Genomic DNA, 23,470 nt, shown 5'->3' on the forward strand with positions numbered 1-23,470 from the left:
GCAGAGCTATGGATTAAATCTCTTGAACTGAAGTCCTGAGTGAAGTCACTGATTCGTGTAACACCTCTGCTCCTCAAATGTCTTTGTACCATTCTGACACGTGGGAAAGACTTATTTTTGTCTGAAACATAATGAAGTTACTTTTAGAAAATATTTAATCTGTATGAATACCAGATAGAAATTACTATTTTAAGTTTATATACATGTTTCAAAAATTATCTGTGCTGAGATGGACAGAACATATCAACATCCTGCCTTAGAGCACATAATTAGAGTTTTTAGGGGCAGTTGAAAGAAATACTGAAAACTTTGCAGAATTAGGGCAGTGTCTCCTCTTCAATCACTGCCCTCAATTGAATAAAATGGCATTTTTGCCTAGAAGTTAATCAAAAGCCTCTGAGAAATAAAGCAATGAGATTTTAATGAACAAATTCTCCTGGCAGAAGCTGTGCTTTCCTTTATTTGGAGCTCAGTGTGCACCTCTCAGCATGAGTAAAACATAAATGACATTCTCTTTCCTCTCATTTTGTTCTGCTTATGGGTGGAGATGCATCTTCACTGGAAAAAGCAAAGCCAGACCTCAAGGGGCATGGAAGAAGTCTGGACCAGACTGGATCTAGACGCAGATACAGTGGTCCAAATGGGAACACAGAAATACAGACATTCACAGCTGGATATGCTAAGTTGGGGAGAAGCCTTGTGCCCTTTCCCCTGTGCAGGCAATAGTGTGGTATGTCTTTGAAAGGCAGAGATGGAGTGCTGGGAGCTTGATGTGACCTTGCCCATCCAGGATGAAGCAGAAAAAGGGGAAAAGGCAAAGGGAAAGCTTTGGCTCTCTGGTCCATGATTAACTAGTAGGCTTAACTCTGCAGGGCAGGGGTCCTTTGGTTGCAGAGATAGATATCAGATCATTCTGAGCCCTCAGTCATTGTCTTGTCCAAGTTTGGATTTATTGTCCCCTTTGAGCCTTCTGCGTTGCCCCATGCTGCTTCTCTTTCATCTATCCCAGGAGGATGGAACTTGTGCCTGGCCCTAAAACCAAAATGCTGCTCCAAGCGCCGATTGACCTGCAGGTCCATCCTGAACCAAGCCCTGCTGTCTATGTTCTGATGGCCCTCAGTGTCCTGTCCATAAACCTCTCTCCAGGACATTAGCCATTCCCCATTGGCATTGCACAGAAATTCTTCCTCAAAACCAGACTGGAAGCAAAGTATTGCTATGAAAAGAGCAATAGGTCTTATGTTGCTGAACTAATCTGTATTCCCCCTAAGGTGTTTCACTCTGAAAGGAGTTATTTATGGCAGTTGGATATAGTGTAAAAAATGTATAGATTTGCTTCCAGAATACTTGGCAGCTTTCCAGCATTATTAATAAATGCAATTATTTTCCTTAATGGAAAAAAAAAATATCTGTGACATGGAAATTTAAGGTGGCAAAGGAAAGGACAAAAATTAACAGCATAGTTGAAAAGAACTGTAAATTTTCACCAGTTAATGTTGTTTCTACATGCCTTCTCTCCCAGTATCCGGGCTATTAATGAGTTTCTAGAATCTGGGCCTTTTTTCCCTGCTTCTTCATCATCATCACAATAATAATTATCATGTGAAACCTACACACTAACCTGTATTGAATTGAGTTCATTCCAACCAAATAATATTGTGAAGGGATTTAATGTCAGTGTCCTTTCAGGCACAGATTACAGTAATACAGAAAATACATTCTCTGTGGGACATACCATATGAGAGTAAAAATAAGAAAATGGATAGACTTCCTCTAGCAGCAAGGAGGCCACTGGCAAGACATTAGTCCCAGAAATCAGAGGGAATTCCTTCACCATGGAACAAAGTGAAGATATTGATCACAAATGCAGCAAACAAAAGTTAAACTCAGATACATCCTGTGTACCTTCACTTCCTCAGTTGTGAATATGGATGCTGCAGGCTCCCTCTGTGGTCCTTGGAGTGACCCTCATGCTACCAAAGGGACAATCAGTTCTTTGAGTGGGTTGAATCCTATCTGAGAGACAGCGGCATCCTCATTTGAAAGGCTACTTTACACTCAGTGGACATGAGGGTTTGTTGAATGTGGAGAGAGATTATCTCTTTCCCTAAACCCTATCACTTTACTGTTCCACCAAGGTAGAAATTTGCAACCCTTGTGAAGAATTGAGATGATCCCCCAGGTTTTCACTTTCAAGAAGCATCTCAGGGCTAATATTTAAAAAGGAGAAAAAATATAAGAGAACATAAAAAATACAAGAAATCCATCATCAAGAATGTCAGTGGTTAGAAAGTTGGATCACAAGTAAGGAAGATGTAACAGCCTTCAAGGGATCCATTTTTCAGTGGAGTATGTAGCATTAGGGATGGTCATGTAGCTAAAGTCTCCTTTTTAGGATTAATATTCTTTATAGGAATCTGAATATCTTTACAGTTGGAGAGCCTGAAGGTAAATTCCATCCTCTAACCTTCACATTTCAAGTGCTTACCAAGTCTCTGAATATCTCTATAAGGCAGCTTCAGTAAGCTGAATAGCTAAACAATTCTCATGTACTCCTTGACTGAGGAATTTCTTGCAAATCCTTCCTGGAAAGGAGCAGTGTATGAGCTTAGAAGAGGTGAAACAGGGAAGGGGATTAGTGAAAATTCCCTTCTGGATTTGCCACTTTTTTTGTAGTTCTTCCCTAACTTCTGCAACTGATGATGGATCTTTTCTGGTAAAGGTTCTGGCTAATTTTTATTTCAAGCTGAAACATCTTGTTATTAAGGTTACAACTGATAGAAGGCAAGTGAAAGGTGACAGCCAGCAGATGCCTGGTTTTTACTTGGTAATTCTAATTTATTCTTGTCTTCCCTTACCCAAAAGGTATAAGGAAACTTAATAAAGTGTAGCTTTTTCTTACTTATTGAGAAGATTTTTTTTTAATTATTATTTTAAAATTCTTCTTTCTGACTTCTCCAGATTTGAAAAGCCACTTTTTTGCCTACATGGTTTGCAGGAGAAACAAGTCTGAGGCAAACATTCCTTTATTGGAAGTGCTTTATAATACACTATTCAATTTAAATGAGAGAGAGAAAAAAACAGATGTTGCTGCTGCAACCTCGGTAACTGTATGAACAACAGAGTGTATGGAGCCTGAAAGAAAAACATGCTAATAAAAAGAAGAGTCACCATGGATTATCAACTGGGGTATTAACAAGTAATTTGTCCTGCTAAGATTACACAATAATTCTGGCACTGCTAATTGCACTGATGTGTTGAATTGTACCTTGGGCCAGTGATTTGGGTCAACATGATTTGGGAAACAGGAAGGTGAATGTAAAGAAGACTCAGTAAAAATCCTTCCTCTGCAGACGGTCAGAGCTATTTAGGGGAACCTTGCAAGGCCTTTGGCAACAAGTATTAACAACATTAAGAATGAGCTCTGAACAGCCAAAGGGAAGAAGAAAACCACACAGAAATAATGACCACTTTACTAGAACTCCCCTAGCTATTGTAGAACAGCTGTGAAGAGAAAATATTTGGAAAAAGCTGATCAAATTCTGGAGCATGTGGCTTGATCATTAAGACAGCTTTCTGGTTTAAAAGAAGCCAAAATGTATACAAGAAACCTAGGGGTAAACAGTATTTTTGGTGTATTTAACTTAGAGAACTAGGGTTTATATCACACTGGTGGGCTAGCTATTTTGCAGCAGTTACCACCATACATCTAGGAGCTGATCTAACACTGCTGATGGAAATGAGAGTTTTCAAAGGCTTCAGTGAGATTTGCTTTAGATACCACTGAATAAGAGAAAGTGTTAGGTTTCTTAACTACCCAGGAGAAATAAAATTATATCATTTCTCTGGTGTTCCTTCTTTGAAAGATTTCTCTTTAATTATTTCCTGCTGTAATGTACCCTTGTGCTTCTTCTCTGAGCATTCAATTCTATTGAGTCCCAGTTTCCTGTCAGTTCCTTTAAGAACTCTTTCTAGCAGCAGTATTGGCTGAAGCAGTGTGGAAGCAGAAAATATGGCAGTTACTGCAAGAAATGGTCTTTAAACCATGTATTATGTCCATGAAAATGGATAAGGGTTGGGTCTGTGATGGTAGAGCAGGCAGAGCTACCATATGTGTTTTCCAGCTCCTGATTGCCAGTATGCTTTCAGCTTTAACAAAAGCCTATGAGATTTATCCAGAAAGGCAATTTATTTGATGGGAAAGCAAAAGTTAACTGTAACATATCCATTATCTTTCTAAGCAAGTTGGCAAGGCTTGGAGAATGGATTTGGATATTGGGCTGGTTGTTTGCTTGACAGTGTTAAAGCTCATTTAAATGCATCCCAGAAGAGTAGTGACTAAAAGAAAAATTAGTCCTCTCAGTAGAATATGGGTCCAGCACAGCAAAATGAATTGGTGCTCTTAATCATGTCACCAGTGAGTAAATGTCTGTATTGCTATAGTCACCATACCACTTTGGTACTACTGATTGGTCATCTCAGAGGTGAAGCCAAAAACAAACAGACCTGGATATTAAACTGCTCTTCCTAAACAGTCATGACCAACAGATATTGAGTAGAAGTGTTAAGGCTGACCATGCCTGCCTCCAGTTCATTGTTAAATAGGAAAGCTGAGTACAGCAGTGCCATTTTACACACGTGAAATGCATGCAGGATTGTTTGCAGGATGACATGCTTCCAACATGTTTTTTGAGTGGTGATTAAGGTGGACAGAAGCAGCACAGCACAGCAGTCTGATAGCAGTAGTCCCACAGCCTGCGTTTTGGCTTCCAGGGTGGTTAGATGTGGAATTTTAATTCATGTTTACTAATCTTTCAATCAGTTAGATAAGAAAATGGGACACATCAGCAACATTTCTGCTGCAAGAATTTCTTTACATAATGTATCACAATTGAACATCTCTGGCTCAGTTGAAATGTCTCGAGCCATCTGATGTTACTCACCCTGCCTGTGAGATCCTTTTGGCCTCTTGATACTGCCCACATTCTTCCCAAGAGGAGATGATGACAGGGAGAAACATCAGCTCTACTCTGCACATGTACACAGCATTAATCACTGCCAACTTGTCTTGCTAATGAAGAAAACCCCTCTCTCTCTCCCCCTTCATGTGTTTAACCAACTGCATGCCTTGGTGGAAATTAAAACTAAGTCCAGATTAAAAGAAAGCAAATCTTTAGTTTTCCCAGTCTTCTCTGGAATAGTGAAAAGTTAAACTACAGTTGGCCCCAGGTTGAAAGTAATCCTACAGCTGGATAAACCAGTAAGCTCTCCACCACATTGAATCTATCCAGGTACTACCAGAATGATTCATAATAGTTTGGGTGGATCTGGGGTAAGGTCTACCAGAATGATGCATAATGGTTCGGGTGGATCTAGGGTAAGGACCATTTCATGGGTGCTTATACATGAACATCATCCATCTCTACATTTATTAGGAGTGCCCTGGGAAACACAAAAGCCTGAGAAGTTCAAAATACTGTCTGAACAGTCCTGTATGCCCCTGAAGTCAAAGAAAGCTCAGCAATACTACAAACTATTGAAATTGGAGAGGGAGGGAGGTTGGAAAGACCAGCATGTGCAGCCATGCTGACTAAAGCATCATCCAGTCTAGACCATTATGAGCAGATATTTATCCAGTTTACACTTAAAAACTTTTATCAATGGGCTTCTGCTGACAGTGCATTCCTCTGACCATCTCTTCCAGTGCTTAACTGCCTACAAACTATTTATGAGGAAAGAAGGATCTTGGGGGCTTTGTTCAGCTCAGCAGATGGCTAAAAGGAGACCCAGCTCTTAACTGTTTTAGGTGTGTGGGGATATACAGAAGATGAAGTCAGGCTGCTCTTGGAGATGCTCACTGAGTAGACAAGAGGCAGTTGACACAAGCTGAGGCAGCGCAACTTCTGCCTAGCTCTTAGGAGAATTTTTTGCAACAAGTGTGGTCTACATCATGACCAGGACAGAGAGGTTGTGGCCTCTCCATCTGGGAGATACTCAATGTGTATTGAGTGGAGGTGGGGAGATTCAGGCTAGATGTGAGGAGGAGGTTCTTCACCATGAGAGTGGTGAAACCCTGGAATGTGTTGTCCAGGGAGGTGGTCGAGGCCCCGTCCCTGGGGGTGTTTAAGAGCAGGCTGGATGAGGCTCTGGCCAGCCTGATCTAGTGTGGGGTGTCCCTGCCCGTGGCAGGGGGGTTGGAACTAGATGATCCTTGTGGTCCCTTCCAACCCTGAATGAAACTATGAAACTATGAAATGAACAAGGCCCTGAGCAACCCAATATGACATCAAGCAGGGGACCAGACTGGAGACTGTCAGCAACACCTTCCAACACAAATTATTCTGTGGTACTGTATTTTTATGATGATGTCTTTATGATTACAAGTATTTTGCTTTTAGAATGTGACTAAATTGCTGCAAGTCAGTCAATTTCTGGGAGACTATTACCTTGTTCTCCTTCACTGTGCTCTTCTCTATATTAAACAATTGCTGGCTCAGTACAAAGCCTGTTCAGGGTTACCTAAGGTAATGCCAGTTAACTCCAGGCTCAGATCCAAATGACCACTTCAGGAATTTCTTTTGCTGGAATCAGTCTTTCTGAGAAACAATGAGAACTGGTGTAGGAAAGAAGTTCCTGGAAATCTTGCAGTGAAGAAACCAAACTGATCCCCGTAAATGGGTCTGAACTTTTAATAGGATTTTACAATTTCAGCTTAGCCTAGGTGGTCATGCTGCAGAATGATGCTTGAGCTACATGAAGTACCTGCCTTATTAGCTGCAAAGAGTGATTGCATTATCCCCAGATAGAGTGCAGTAACCTGAGCTGTCCCCTCTGTCTTCATACTCTGCAAATTGAGGGTCCAGGTGGAGCAAAAAGTGTTGCCCAATAGAGGGAAAGCCATTGAGTGGGAAGGATCTGAACTCACTGCAATGCCAGAGTTAGAACTCAAGCCAATACTTCAGTAAAACCAAATTCTCAATGTAATACAAGTATTCAACCTCCTGGAAAGCCTGGGAAGAGTTTAGATAACAGAACACATGGCTTTTTGTGCCAGCTGCCTAGGTAAGTGATTGATGGTCTGTAATATGTCATGGAACCAGAGCACTTCACCAGTTTCCTTGAAGACAGAGGAGTGGATTGTGGCTGCACTTACTGAGCAGCATATCTGTTCCTTTGAAGCATCACCACTCCTGAAATAAAAGCAGATCTGCTTTTTGAGGGAACCAAACCTCTCATTTTCTAAGGACACAATAAATGCCTTGGCAGAATCTCCCTTAGACAGCTTTGGATTTACAAATATCAGAAGTAAATTCTGATTATTTATTTTGGATAAATAATGAATAGCATAAAAATTGCTGATGTTAACCTTCATTGGAAAAGTTGTTTTAATGGGCCCATAAAATCTTCTATTGATGACAGGTTCATAAAGCTCCATATTGACTTCAGCTAAAGGCTATAACTCCTATCAATACTGTCAACAATTAATATTGACTAATAAAGGTATCCTGTAAACTGAGTCATAGCATTACACTACTTTATGCTGCCATTAGCAAAAGTTCATGTCTTCTTGCAACATCACTCCTATAAAGCTGGGATTTCTCAAAATGGCCCCTGTGATAGCTGGCAGCAGAGGGCCCAGAGTAACTCTGAGTATGGGCAGAGGAAGGAAACTGCTAGACAAAGTTTCTAAGTGCATCTTGGACATCATTTGTGTACATTTAAGACTTTTCTTTATTCTTTCTTCCCTTCCTCCCTTGCAGCCTTTGCTTGGATATGTTTATAACACTAATTCAACTGCATTCTCTATATTGAAATGATATCTCTTTCTCTCAACTCTGGAACAGATTTTCTGACCTGAGCCTGACTGACATCTGTGTCATCTTCCCTGAGAAGTCTAAGCATCATCTGAAGCTCTTCAATGGCACAGTTCGGATTCTAATATTTTTGCTCAAGTTCCACCACCTCCTGTTTGTTGATATGAACAATATAATTACATACTGGACACCACTGCTCTCTAGCTTTTATTTATGCTGCACAGACATCATAATTTTGAGTTTGATATAATCTTTCTCATTCAAAGTACTCAATATCTAAGGCTGCAATTGCCAATGGCTCAAAGAAATTCCTTCTACATATGCACAGCACTTAAAATGCCCTTAGATATCTTCTCTACCTTTTCTAATTGCTATGAAGTGATAGTTAAACAAATGGCTAGTGTGTCATCACATTTAAGGGAAGAGGAATTGGAGGTTATCTCAGTCCTGACACAGCTACTACTACCTCAGCTACTACTACCTCAGCTACTACTTTCAGTAAAGTCTTTCAAGGCATGTGCTGTTGCTAATGCATTGTTGATAGTATAATTACATTTGTAGGTACAAGGTTGTGTTTGTACATGTAGAGGTAACATTACAGAAAGCACTGAAAACGACTCCAAAAGCTAAAATATTCTTCTCTCTTAAGGAAAAAAAAAAATAAGAATAAGAGAAAAAGACTGAAAAAGAATAAAATTCTGTACTTTGCTTTTCTTTGTAGGCATGGAAAGAAAAATATATAGGGTAGGATCACAGCTGCCCATACACTACCATAGAAGGCACAAGAGAGTGGGATGGAAGTGCAGGATGTTTGCTTTTAGTTGTTTTCTAGCAATTTCTTGGAGTGTGTAAAATACTAATTGACCCTGATGATCCCTCTATATTTCATCAAAACACAAGGCTTGGAAGGAAAATGGTATAATCTGGCACTGCACTACTGTCTGTCCTAACAGGTGCAACCCTGTAAGATACTATGCTAAGAAACTTTAAAAAAATATTGTAAATCAATTTAAAAATACTCTTCTGTACATTCTTTAAAGAAAAGGCCATTTCTCTCTTTGAACTTTGCCTAATATATCATTATCTCTGAGCAGAAACTTAATAAGCTTCTACTGTAATTTTGTTGGAATTAAACATAAAATCATGTGGGTGGTGTATGTCTCACCATGTCACGGCTTCCGAAGGAAAAGTTATCATCATTTGTCACTCTAATACTGTGGCAAAAAGCATAAAGGGAACAAGCAATACAGTCATTTCACATCAGCTTTCTGTGCTAGCTCAAGCTCCAAATCACTTGTACGCAGCAGCTATATTAAGAAGCAGGCTGTGCCATAATTGAATTAAAGGTGCAAAGGCATACAGGGCTCAGTGAACTCCTGGGTCAAGCTGAAGTTGAATCAAAATCCTCTCTCCTTCCTACACTGCTTGACAGAACTGCTGACCAAAAAGGTTTGGAGACCTACAAAACACAGGCAGGAGTCCCCACAGCTGGAGACACAAAGTTACAGAGATAAAAAAAAAATAAAAAAAATCTGTGACCTTCAGCTTTTATTTCACATGAAGAAAAAGGCTTCTAAAAATACTTCACCATCAGTTTCCTTCAGAGAGCAGTCAGCTGATTTACATAAATGAAACAGCTCCTGTCAAGGAACCGGCAAGGAAAAGAAGGAAATTATCTGCCCCCAAAATCTGTAGCAAAGATAAGAGCAGCACTGGCCAGGGCAGGGGAGATTTAAATGCTTTTTGTCTGAAAGGTCACTACAAAAAGCAAAAAGAGTATTACAGCCACTTAATGATCTCTGTCGCTGTGATAAATAAGTAGGAGCTTCTCCAGCAGTTTATTAACAAACACTCTGTAGGACAGCACAAAAGGACACGACATGGGGCTATTAGAAGAGTGTTTTCACTGTGTCTGATAAAAAACACCCAACAGAAAACCTAAGGAAGATTAAGCTGGAGTGGTGAGAAGCATTGCTGGTAGAACTCAAGGCTGACAGCACAGGGGCTGTCACCACTTACCGGTTTCAGTATTCTCGTGCTCCGTGTCAGTGAGGGTGAGGTTGGAGTTGGCCCTGCTTGACAAGCAGGAGCTGCGTCCGGACTTGGTGTTGCGTCCCCAGAGCCTCACAGGGTGCTCAGGCGACATGACCACATCTGCCTCTGTGTCAGCATCCGAGCCAGTGCTGATGGAGTAGCCACAGTGAGGCAGCCCAATATCAGTCTGGTACAAAGTCCCATGTGTGGGTGTCACGTCTTCAAGACCCAGCTCTCGCAAAGAGAAGTTGGCTCCTGGGAGAAAACACAGCAGCCTGATTACTCTTTAATAGGGGATGGCTTCTTCCAGCATAAGTCAATGGCAGAATCATTCATACTCTGTATTCAAGTGGGCTGCAGCGGGACCTGGGTCCTAACAACTGCCCAGAATGGTGGTAGATGCCCCACGCCTGGAAGCATTCAAGGAACGGTGGCATGGGGCTCTGAGTAACATGATCTACTTAGAATCATAGAATCATGGAAACATAGAATGGTCTGGGTTGGAAGGGACCCCCAAAGGTTATCTAGTCCAACCCCCTCTGCATTCATCTGGGACATCCTCAACTAGATCAGGTTGTCCAGAGTCCTGGCGCGCCTCACCTTGAATATCTCCAAGGATGAAGCCCAAACCACCTCCCTGGGCAATCTGTTCCAGTGTTCCACTACTCTCATGGTAAAGAACTTGCTCCTAACATCTGATCTAAATCTACTCTTCTCTAGTTTGAAGCCATTGCCCTTCATCCTGTTGCTACAGGCCTTTGTAAACAGTCTCTCCATCCTTCTTGTAGGCCCCTTTCAGGTACTGGAAGGCTGCTATTAGGTTTCCCTGGAGACTTCTCTTCTCCAGGCTGAACAACCTCAGCTTCCTCAGCCTGTCTTTGTAGCAGAGGTGCTCCAGCCCCTGATCATTTTCATGGCCCTCCTTTGGAACTGCTCCATCAGGTCCAGAGGGCTCCAGACCTGGATGCAGTACTCCAGGAGAGGTCACACCAGATCAAAGTGGCAGAATCACCTCTCTGGATCTGGTGGCAGTGCTACCTTTGGTGCAGCCCAGGATGTGACTGACCTTCTGGACTGCAAGCTCACACTGTCTGCTCACGTCCAGCTTGTAGTCCATAAGCATCCCCAAGTCCTTTTTGGCAGGGCTCCTTTCAATCACCTCATCATCCAGTTTGTATTGATAGTGAGGATTGTTCCAGCCCTGGTTGCAGATGCCCTTGCTCACTGCAGCAAAGCTGGACTAGATGACCTTTACATGTCCTTTCCAACTAAAGGCATTCTGTGGTTCTATGATCATACTAACAATTAACCTGTTTTGTGGGCTTGCTCAGAATGAGATCAAGTGATCCTGCCAAGACCAAAACAGCTGGATTCCTACTTCTGGAACTTGACCTTTACTCAGGATGTGTTCAATAAAATGGTCAAATTTGAAAGCAAATACAGATGGATAAATACTGGAATTCTTTAAGAAAGGTAAAAAGTAATCTTCTTGGGAGAAAAGCAAAATGAGGCATGCAATTATCAAAAGTCCTACCATACACTTGGCAACTCTACTACAAGGGGAAATTTGAGTGAGTTCTGCTTATTGAAATCCCTGTAATTACATACTGGGGATTTAAATTTCCTCTGGCAAGCTCCCCTTCCCCTTGCTGACCACTCACACCTTGACTCAGTTAAGCTATTTATTCTGATACAGTCACAGTGGAGGTTATTTGGCTGCAAACAGATGCCATTGTGTAGCTGACTAAAAACACAACCTGAAAAATTACTCCTGAGTTCATGTCTAGTTACCTGCAGAAGTTCAAAATCAGACCAAATCAATGTGAATGAGGCTCCACACTTTGTTTGGAGAGTTGCATGAAGAGGTGGACAAAAGCAATTAGTGGCTCCATTTTAATCCATATTTATTTATTAATGTACTTTCATTTTTCAGCCCTGAATATCTTAAAAAGATTTTGGGCACTTGTGAATGTCTTTAGCTGCACTGTGCATTTATGTGGCACAATGTGCTCCTGATTCTGTTATGTTATGTCTTGATTGGATGGATTAGAGAAATTTATCTATAACTGGTAGGAAGCATCAGACCCTGGATCATGGCCAAATACCAAGACCAGTGGTCAGATTCAGTCAAGATGTCCTTTGAGATCTGGACAGGCTGGAGAGCTGGGTAAAGGTTAACCTCATGAAATTCAATAAAGACAAGTGCAGGGTCCTGCACCTGGGGAGGAATAACAACAGGCACCAACACAGGTGAGGGGCTCCATGCGGCAGCAATGTGCCCTTGTGGCCAAGAGAGCCAATGGTATTCTGGGGTGCATCAAAAAAAGTGTATTCAGCATGTCTAGGGAGGTTCTTCTGCCCTTCTACTCTGCCCTAGTGAGACCACACTTGGAGTACTCTCTCTAGTTTGGGGCTCCCAGTTCAAGAGAGACAGGGACCTACTGGAGAGAGTCCAGAGGAGAGCCATGAGAATGATTAGGCGACTTGAGCATCTCCCCTATGAAGAGAGACTGAGAGACCCTGGGCTGTTTATTCTGCAGAAGAGAAGGCTGAGAGGGGATCTGATCAATGTATATAAATATCTGAGGGGTGGGTGTCAAGTGGAGGGGGCCAATCTCTTTGGTGGTGCACAGTAATAAGACAAGGAACAATAGGTACAGACTTGAACATAGAAGATTTCACCTCAACCTGAGGAGAAACTTCTTTACAGTGAAGGTGATGGAGCATTGAGACCGTCTGCCCAGAGAGGCTGCAATAAAAATGAGGTAAAATCTGCCAAAGTGATAGAATCATAGCATTATAGAATTGTTATCTTGGTTTTAAAAGACCTAAAAGATCATTAAGTCCCACTGTCAACACAACACCACCATTCCCATTAAACCATGTCCCAAAGTGCCATGCCTACACAGTTTTTAAACACCTCTAGGGACGGTGACTCCACCACCTCCCTGGGCAAACTGTTCCAATGCCTGACTACACTCTCAGTAAATATTTTTTTCCTAATATCCAATCTAAACTTTCTCTGGCACAATTTGAGGCCATTTGCTCTTGTTCTATCTTTTGATACTAGGGAGGAGGCACCAGCACTTACCTCACTACAACCTCTTTTCAGGTAGTTGTAGAGAGCAATAAAGTCTCACCCCAAACTCCTATTCTCCAGATTGGCCTCCTATGCACAGACCACAGGTTTGAAAGTCCTATAGATGTTTTAGTGGTGATCTAGCAGTGCTAGGTTAATGATTAGACTTGGTAACCTTAAAGGTCTTTTCAAACCAAAACAATTCTATGCTTCTTTGACTTAGATTTACAGCAGTGTTGCAACTCAGATGTGTCCCAAGAAGACAAATTTGAGTACATCATCTCCAGCAAAGTTCAGGCCCAAACTTACCTTTGAACAGTAAAGTTCATAACTACTCATTATTGAAATCTGTTTATCAAGTCTGGATCTCGAAGTTGTATCCAAAACTGAGTTTTGATTCTCTCCCTGCTCAAAACCACACAATCAAGTGGCTCTCCTTACATTTGCATTTGTTTCTGTGAAATATCACATGGTGGATAATGTCTATCTAATAGAAACAGTCAGATTTCTACTTTTCCATAGTCTGGTTTCATGCTTGTGTAGCACACTAACTTTTCCCTGAGCCCTGCTTCATGGTGAAAGTGTTTCACATTGTAGCATGCATGCACTGAATCATGGAATCATAGAATGCTCTGGGCTGGAAGGAGCCACCAAAGATCATCTAGTCCAACCCCCCCTGTAGTAAGCAGGGGCATCCTCAACTAGATGAGGTTGCGCAGAGCTCTTTTGAGCATCACCTTGAATATCTACAGGGATGGGGCCCCAACCACTTCCCTGGGCAAACTGTTTCAGTGTTCCACTGGAAGATCAGCTGGCCTAAGTAAATGCTATTTCACTAAATGTCTTCATCCAGCTGACTTTGCAACTCATAGTGAACAGTGAAGACGATTCAATGCAAGGTGAATAACAGGACTGAGCAACATTTCCTTCTAAAGCTCAGAGAAAGAGCTGTTTGACGTCAGGAAGAAATAACCATGGCTCAGCTTTTTGCAGATGTACATACAGCTGAGAGCACTCCGACTATATAAAGCATTCATGAACTTCACACCTTTATAATTGACTGAATAATACAGTTAACTTTCAGACAGAGTGGACAGATAAGGTTGCTTGGAGTTTACACCTCCATCAAACCCTAGAGCCTTGCATGGGAAGCACAATGCAAGCTTGCGGCAAATTAATCCATTTAAGTTGATTGCAAAGCAGTCTGACAGAGCATCCTCCATTACTGCATGGCATGAGGTAGAAAATGAACTTGACCTAAGTTATAAACACAAGGTCTCCCCAGAGACCTTGGTCTTCTCTTCCAGTTCTGACGTTTGTGCAAGGGCAGGATAGTTTTTAAACCATCTTCTGTGGAGTAATGGAAAACATTTTCTTTTGGTTTTGTTTCCATATTTGAGACACTGATTGTGAGTTCCACCCTCCTCTGAAACATGCCACACTTAACATCATCAGACTTATCAATGTGTAGCATGACTAGTGCTCTCCAGTAACAGCAACTCATAAATTATGAAAAATGACTGCTACAATTAACTGAAAATCAGATTTATTTGCAATAAACAGCAGGAGATGCATCGATTTTCATATTCTGTGCTCACTGTTGCCTTTTAAGCTGCAAGAAGTCAAGTCAATAAAGGGAGGATAATAAATATCTGAGACTTTTAAATTCAGATCTGGTCTATTTTTTCCTGTGCTGACTTGCATGTTTGCTGGCACTCTCACTCTAGCTAAAACCATTTAAATGCTGACTTGTTTATTTACTGAATTTATTTGGTCAATTTGAAATATTTCCCTCCTCTGCCTTCAAAACCAATGCAGGAGAGAAATTCACTTTGCCTTGTTGATGTCAAGCAGGCTAATAAGGCTTGGTTTCAGTTGGCGGGAGACCAAACACACCAAAACGTGACGTCCATTCATGGCTTTCTGCCAGTAGTAAATGTGGCAGAGAAAGTCTGGGGTTGTTAACAATCCTCAGGCCACTTTGGGGACTTTTAGGATAAGATGGGAAACAATTATAAATTGAATAATCTGTGGGTTATATATCAGAAGCAGAACTGGTGCCCTGACATGGTTAATCTTAACTTCTCAATTAATTTCAGTCACTTGCTGGAAAAAACAGTAAAACCCAGCAGTGAGTTTTACTGTTTTCTCAACACCCTACAAAATTTTCCTGGGGAAGTATGAACTTGTGTATAGCAAATTTATGCTCCCTGTCAATAGGCTGGCTTTTCTTATTTATCTTTTGTGGGCTTCTTAGGAGAAGTCCATGGACCTGCATGGCCTCAAAGACCCTCAGGTTGAAAACCACTGACCTGTGCTAATTCACATCTATACTGCATGGTGAATATATTGTATGAAGTGAGAAACTCAATGACCTCAAAGGTTTCCTTTTCTTTATAACTTTGCAGATTCCTTAGAGAGGATGAAGTACTTCAGAGTTGCTAAGAGGGAAACTCCTTTTATGATTGCAAAATATTACTTACAGCACCCATTGGCCCTTTTGTTACTTATTGCCTGTTGCAGTTACCCTGAAATACAAACACCAAAGCCATGTGCATAAAGAGACTTCTGCAAGCCATTTTGCTTGTGTGTGACTTAGAGAAGAGCCTTGCACCAAAACCACAAGTGCATGGGTGTTTTAACAGTGAAGTTAAGCAGCCCCCATGTTAAACAAGTGGACTTAGGAACATTCCCTTTGGTCAGTTGTCTTTTCCAAACTGCAGAGGATACACCTAGAACAGTCTGGGTCAGCTATTTTATGTTCATTGTCTGGAATGCTGCTGACTATTTGACTCGCTTTACCATTTTATGCTTTTCTTGATGGACTTCTAAAAATAATTTATGTGAAGCCCTGCTTGGTTTCAAAACTAAGACAGTTGTGTCTCTGTGGAAAAAATGAAGATGAGAATATAACAGGGGCCAGAATTCTAACTCTGTCCCAGTTTGAAGGCAGATCTTCCCTTGCCTCCCACCAGGGCAGAAAAACGAGACTCAAACAAATGGATTGCAGAAGTGATGGAAAGTTTAAATGGAAAAGCAGTGAAGTGTTTTACAGAGAACTACAAGCACAGTGACAAAAGAGATCCCAAAGCATACAGAGTCCTTCACAGAACACCCAGAAGCATCTCAGCATTCCCTTTCTCCCTACCTGAGGGTACATGGATACACCCAAAACCCCCAGGTCTCTTTCCTCCCCCCCCCCCCCCCCCGCCATGAGGCCAATCTCAGCTGGCCAGATTGCCCTTCCCTTTCTCCTCTTGGCATTAGGTGAAGCCAGGCCTAAGAGGCCTTGAGATAACTCCCCCTCCATTACCAGATAGGGAGCATCTCCCACAGGGGCAGCGAGAGAAGAAAAAGGAAGTGTGAGACCTTGCAGATGGATTTATAAGGAGCAGGACATTATAGGTATGAAATACACAGCTTCCTGTGTACACCCACTGGGCTGAACACCTGGGTCACCAGTGGTGCACCCTGTATGGCAGCAGCAGGAGGCACCCAGCCCAAACTGCCACAACCTCATGTAGGCAACAGCAGCAGTGAAAATGCAGCTGCACTGACTTGAGGCTAGCAGTAAGAAGGAAAGTATCTAGAATCTCTGTTAGGACTGGGGAGCTCATACTAATCCTTGAACCTCCACATCTTCACAAGTACTGTAAAACAGATGCACTAAATGAATACCTGTAAGTCCTAAAAGTGGTTCTTTACCACTTCTCTAATATTGGAGCATGTCCCATCTTAAACATACAGCCTGCAGGCCACATGCAATGCTAAGATTGGTTCCTCCCATGTGCAGCTCTGTTTCCTCCCTTCCTTCAGGCTTCTTGAGTTTTACGATGGCCCAAATGGACAGTGGCACTCTTCCCTCATAGTCTCTGCCTCAGCATCCTTATTGACTTCATTCATGATGAAGCAGGAACATTATGTAGTGAAGATGTCTCCTGAGGAGGCAGGGGCTTTCTATGTATGTATGGTGAGGCAGATGCACAAGAGGTATGGTCTTGTGTGGAAAGTGGAGAAGGGCAGTTGGAGGCAGAAAGACTAAGACATAGAAAATGTGGTATCCTAGACTAGTGGTATCTAATTTGAGGACACTGATTTGCATGTATCCAATGCCTGTGCAACATACTGAAGTTCCTTGCTGTATTCCTATGTATACCTTGCTTTTCAGCCCCAGAATCCTTCAAAAGTAGCCTCTCACCCAGCCCCAGCACTAAGCTGATTAACTCCAAGGCAGAAGGCTCAAGGGAGACCTTCTAGAAGTCTTCCAGTACCTGAAGGGAGCCTACAAGAAAGTTGGGAAGAGGCTGTTTACAAGATCATGTAGTGACAGGACACAGGATAATGATTTTTAACTAGAGAAGAGCAGATTTAGACTGAACATTAGGAATAAGTTCTGTACTAGGAAGGTGATGGAACCCTGGAACAGGTTGCCCAGGGAGGTGGTGGAGGCCCCACCCTGGACACATTAAAGGTCAAGCCCAAGCTTTGAGTCACCTGATCTAGCTGAGGATATCCCTGTTTACTGCAGGGTAGTTGAACTAGATGATCTATAAAGGTGCCTTTCAACCCAGGGCAATCTAAGATTCTATGATATGATTCTCACTCATGCTACTTGAAGCAACATGTGATGAAATGTGGCTTAGTTGGTAGTGCATCAGACCCTTAATGGAAAGGTCGTGAGTTCAAAGCCTGCAGTGGGCAGTAGTGTCCTCCCTACTCTAGTCATGGGGTCTGTGGTGACAGGTTGGACTCGATGATCTTTGAGGTCCCTTCCAACCTTAGGAATACTGAATAGTAAGTCTGAATAGAAATGTATTTACCTGATCGGCAGAATTCATCAGCTTCCTGGTGCACCATGTCTTTCACCCTGTTGCTGTAGGTCAGCCTGGAGTCCTGATCGTAAGCCTTCAGGGTCTCACTGGAGCTGTAAGACTTCTGGGGTACCTTGCTGTCCTCACTCTCAGCTGAAGAGCTGGTGTAGCGGCGCTCAGTGTCACGGCGCCGAGTCAGAGATCGATAGGGTTTCCTTTCTTTTACATCCATGGCACCCTTGTCTGAGTACTCAACATTAAAATAACAAAGTCTGTGTGGTGGTCAGATTGGAATAACCTGAAAGAGAGAATAAGACAGGTTCTAGGTTCACGCCTTTGGGCACCTGAAGGCAATTTTTCCTTCTTTATGCATTCTTGCAATGAACAAAAGAGAGGTTACTTAACGGACTGCAGGAAAACCCTTTTAGAGCAATTACCAATTGAAAGAAAGTCTCAATTATGTGTGACATATAATAATTGCCACAGTTTGTGGGACACATATGTGCAGCAACCTGCATCTGTGTGAACTAGGCACACACTTGGGAATTCAATACTGATTGTGATTTTTCTGTGTCTTCTTTTCCTAGAAAGTGCTTCAAACACATCAAGGAGGCACATTTTCAGCACATCAGTCACCTAATCTCTGGGAAATCAGGCCACGTGGAAATGTTTCCATGTGCACAGCCAGAGGACTTTGGGAAAACAGGCCACGTGGAAATGTTTCCATGTGCACAGCCAGAAGACTTTGGGAAAACACCATCCTATGGTTTTGAAAGTGTTTTGATAGAGCGTGAGGTTAGAAGGGATGAACAAAAGAGCAAGACGGCAAGAGGGTAGGGAGAGGGAGAAAAGAAACATCAGGGTGAGGTATGGATAGAAATAGGATGAAAATATCTTTCTGTTCAGAGAGCTCATCTCAGCTCAGCTGGAAATATATTAGAACTTAAGCAGAGCTGAGAAAGTGTAAATAAATGATAGTGCTCTGCTTCATGTAACAGCATGACCTGGGATTTATGCCTGTGAGAAAACAAAGTATATATGCACTGGTATGCAAGCACACATATTTGCACACAGAGAAAATTGATAACAGAAATAAAACATGTACTAAAAGTGGTTTAGTCAAAATAATTAATAAATTGTCTTTTTATTTTAAGTTTATTGGATGCAACAGAAGCCACAGAGAAAAAAAAAGTCAATGGCTTGCAGCAAGATGATAAAATATCGTTTTGAATACCTAAACTGGTTTATGAGGAAAAATACTGATAAAACCCACAAACCAAACATTGAAATCTGTAATTACAGGCTGAGTTCCTCAGGAATTCAATCCTCCTGACTGCTAAAGAACAGATGCTGAGTCTCTAAATGCCATACTGTTTTTTCACTAGCAGTACTTAAAAAGAGAAAGGGAGAGGATGAGAAAATACCTATCATTGTTTTGGTGTTTTTAATAGTAAATATCTATGGAAATGCATTGGCAAGGACTGAATCTCATTATCATAGAAAGGTTTGGGTTGCAAGGGACCTTAAAGACAGTTTAATTCTAACTTCCTTCCCCTCGGCAGGGACATCTTCAACTAGACCAGGCTGCTCAAAGCCACACGCAGCCTGGCCTTGAAAACTTTCAGGGATGGGGCATCCACAAGTTCTCTGTGCAATCTGTTCCAGTGCCTTACCACCCTGACAGCAAAAATTTTTTCCTAAAATCTAATCTGAATCTACCTTTTTTCAGCTTATAACCACTACCCTTTGTCCTATTACAACATGCCCTTGTAAAGTTCCCTTTCCACCTTCCTTATAGGTTCTCTTTAAGCACTGTATGGCTACTGTAAGGCCTCTCTGGAGCCTTCTGTTCTCCAGGCTGAACTATTCCAGCTCTCTCAGCCTGATTTCATTGTAGAGGCTCTCTATTCCTCTGATCATCTCCATGTCCTTCTTATGTTGGAGGCCCCAGAGCTGGGTACAGCACTTCAGGAGTGGAATCACCTCCCTCTCAAAAGCCTAAATCCCAAACATGCTAATAAAATCTTACTCCTCCATGACTCTTAGACCTCAACCTTGCTTCAGGTTGTGTGCCTGAATTTGTGTTGCATCACAACACAGCTGTGATGCAACAGCTGAGGAGGGATGTGCTGTGAACTTTGCATGTTGGTTTAAAGGGATTTGATGTAACTTGCATTTAGAATAGAATAAACCAGGTTGGAAGAGACCCAACCCGATCATCCCTAATCTCCATCTCAATGGCATCTAGTGCCTCCCTGATGTACAGGGCCACACCTCCACCCCTTTTTCCTTGCCTGTCTCTCCTGAAGAGCCTGTAGCCGTCAATTGCAGCGCTCCAGTCATGTGAGTCGTCCCACCACGTCTCTGTGATGGCAACTACATCATAACTTTCCTGCTGCAACAAGGCTTCCAGCTCCTCTTGTTTGTTACCCATGCTTCATGTATTAGTGTACATGCACTGCAGCTGGGCTGCTGGTTTCACCTCTGACTCTAGCTTATCGCCCCCAGACTCTTGCCTGAGGGGACTAGTTTCAGCCCCTTCCCCCTTCAAAACTAGTTTAAAGCCCTGTCGATGAGACCTGCCAATTCCCTTCTCAGGATCTTTTTACCTTTGGGGGACAGGCCATTCTCATATATTGTGACCTTTCCCCTTCTCTGGGACAGATGTACTCCATCTGTTGCCAGCTGACCTGATGCAGTAGAAAGTTTTCCAAGGTCAGAAAGCCCAATATTCTTTTGACTGCACCAGCCTCTAAGCCACTTGTTAACTATAGCTGCTGACCTGTTTCTTATGGTATTCCCTCCTGCAACTAAGGGTATTGATGAAAAAATTATTTGTGCACCTGACCCCTCAACCAGGTCTTCCAGGGCCCTGAAGTAATTTTTGATAGCCCTGGGAGTTTTGGTTGCAACATCATCATTCCCTAACTGCATAACTAGTAAGGGATAGTAGTCAGAGGGCTGCACCAGGATAAGCAGCCTTCTGGTAACATCATTAACTTGGGCTCCTGGCAGACAACAGAGTTCCCTATGAGTTGGGTCTGGCCGACATATGGGGCCCTCTGTTCCCCTCAGAAGGGAATCACCAATAACAATTACCCTCCTCTTTTTTTTTGAGGGAGAGGATGAAAAAATACCTATCATTATTTGAGGGAGCAGGTCCTGATGCCAGGGGAAGGCTGTTTAACCTTAGGCTGCTTTGCCTTAGGCAATTTGTGACTCTCAAACCTCTGAACCTGTGAAGACTCTTACCACAGGCTCTGATAACCTAAAAATCATAACCCTAATGCAGAAGCTTGAAGACAACAACTTGTTATGGATTCTGCACTTGTCACGGTGTCTGGTGTAAGTATAACTAAGCAAATACTTGAGCTGAAGAGAGACTGAAGAGGGACAGCTGTGAGATACACCTGCACCTGGACAAAGAAAACAGAGAGCCTCACTCCTATTTCTGGAATTCTGACTTTGCTAAGACTACTGGCTGGGTTTTGTCCCCTTAACCTCAGAAATGGACTTTGCAATGATGGAACCCAATTCCGACAGCTGATACAGCAGTACACTTAATTATCTCGCAATGTGTTCCAGTGATGGCAGCAGACCAACTTCATACTTCCTTATCTGTCAGCAAAATGCATAGAAACTATTGAACACAACTTGGATGAATGGGGGACTGTGCAGCGGGGAAGGAGGACAGGGAAAAGAGGTGAGTGTCTTATATTTAAGCTTCACTTAAATCATCCCCAGAGATCTGAGCGCTACTTTGATTTTAAACATGTTTAAACCCACGGAACTCATGGACTGAAATTCATTCATGAGCTATGTGAGTTCAATATCATGAATGCAAATAGGGTTTAAGAGGTCAAAAAATTGAATGCTCGGATGTAGAAGCAATAGCAAAGGCAATACTGTTATGCTAAGGATCAGATTAACATAGTTACAACATGTAAGACATCTACCAAATATTGGTAGATACTCTCTGTATTGAATCAAATATATTGGCACATTCACAAGGGAGAGGGGCAAAAGGAATAGAACATTTGATTTCTTTTCAGTCTTCCACCCGTAAAAAAATAGCAAATATTTTTTTGGCTTGAAAATTGTGACTTTTGTTGTTTTTAGCGACTGCTATTGAGTTGTTTTGTTTCCTTTATTCCAGCTCTGCTTGTGTGAAATTCTCAAAAGGAGCAGGTTTGTTATACCTTTTAATAAAACACCTTAAAACAGACTCCTTTGTACCAGCACTGGAGTAAGAGCTGTTGTAGTGAACACTTACTGTCACAGGGGAAGGAGATAACAAAATGTGAGCATGAAGCAGTTACTGTACTCTCTAAGAAAGAAAGGTGGCTTCTCTCTACCTATGAATATTGCAGCAATTCCTACCAAGGGCCAGGTGTTTGGAGCACCTCTGCTACAATGACAGGCTGAGGGAACTGAGGTTGTCCAGCCTGGAGAAGAGGAGGCTCTGGGGACACCTAATAGTGGCCTTCCAGTACTCAAGGGGGGCCTACTAGAAGGATAGAGAAGAGACTGTTTACAAAGGCCTGTAGTTATAGGACAAGGGGCAACGACTTCAAACTAGAAAAAAAGCAGATTTAGATTGGATGTTAAGAATGGGTTCTTTACTATGAGGGTGGTGGAACACTGGAACAAGTTGTCCAGGGAGTGGAGATATTCAAGGTGAGGTTCAGCAGGGCTCTGGGCAGCCTGATCTAGTTGAGGATGCCCCTGCTGACTGCAGAGGGGGCTGGACTAGATAACCTTTGGAGGTCCTTTCCAACCCAGACCTATGATAATTCTATGATTAAAAAACCCTCTAGCTGGAGAGGCACATGTGCCAAGGAAACCTTTCTGTAGTGTTGGAGTCACAAGGTACAAACGGGGTCTGTAATTATCATTAGTAACCTTGAAATTTAAGAAATTGTGAAAAAAAATCAGGAAATTTAATGAATTCCCACCAGATTAAGGTTTTTCCTTTTGTCAAGGAAGGTGATGAAAAACTGAAAATACTCCTACAGTACATCAAAAATAGCCCTGTAAATTTGCACCACTCACATACACATTCCTCTATAGCACTGCTTCAATTCCCAGTTCATTCATGTCTTTATAAATTTAATGCTCCTCAGCCCTTTCTTTCTCTCTCTCTTGTTGCTTGTAAGGAGACACTTCTCTGCTAGAAAGGTCACCCCCAAAACACATAGTGAAGGTTTTGTGTTCTGTGTTGTGGTTTTATTTATTTTTTTTTTTTTTTTTAAGGAACTGCTGCCTACAGCTGACTTAGGTAAGTTTGCAACACCTCTCCATGGACATGCAGTACTTGTCATCTCATTTTTATGACCCAGTTCCCAGATGGTTTAGATATCTTGCCTTCAATGGAGTTGCATCATCAGGGAATTTGCCTTGTAGTGTTTCTGTGATAGATTGTTATATTTTATCTGCTACTCCTTGAGTCTTGATTTCACTTCTGGTACAATTTCACCATCAGCACCTCACAGTTTTTCCTTACTTCTCCGGCACACAGCAAATACAAAGAATCACACTCATCTCAGTTACATACTCAACCAGTTTCTTTCCTCCTCTAGCTCATGATTGCTCCTCATAATTTTAAAAGCTTCCATAAACTTGCTGTACCTCATATAAAAAACCTTAGTGCTTCTAATATTGTCCTTTCTATTCCTTTATTTTTCTCCCTCCATAAAAGTGTGTTCTGAACCATTTCTAGCTGGAAAGGACTG

The 23,470-nt window shown here is 42.1% G+C and overlaps 1 protein-coding gene across 6 annotated transcripts in view; it reads right to left on the bottom strand.

Moving 5' to 3' along the window:
• Nucleotides 1-23,470, bottom strand: part of TENM4 (teneurin transmembrane protein 4) — a 736,598-nt gene that overhangs the window by 414,397 nt on the left and 298,731 nt on the right. For all 6 annotated transcript variants that reach the window (XM_068140091.1, XM_068140118.1, XM_068140125.1 and 3 more), the window contains 2 exons: nt 17,748-18,036; nt 9,834-10,103 (listed from right to left, as the gene is read on the bottom strand). In XM_068140091.1, the coding sequence (XP_067996192.1) occupies nt 9,834-10,103; nt 17,748-17,970 (493 nt within the window). In that variant the 5' untranslated portion in view covers nt 17,971-18,036. The remainder of the gene's footprint in view (nt 1-9,833; nt 10,104-17,747; nt 18,037-23,470) is intronic.

Source organism: Melanerpes formicivorus, unplaced genomic scaffold, assembly GCF_026170545.1.
Source record: "Melanerpes formicivorus ecotype bairdi unplaced genomic scaffold, bMelFor1.0.p_v2 SCAF_1, whole genome shotgun sequence".
NCBI classification, from domain to species: domain Eukaryota; kingdom Metazoa; phylum Chordata; class Aves; order Piciformes; family Picidae; genus Melanerpes; species Melanerpes formicivorus.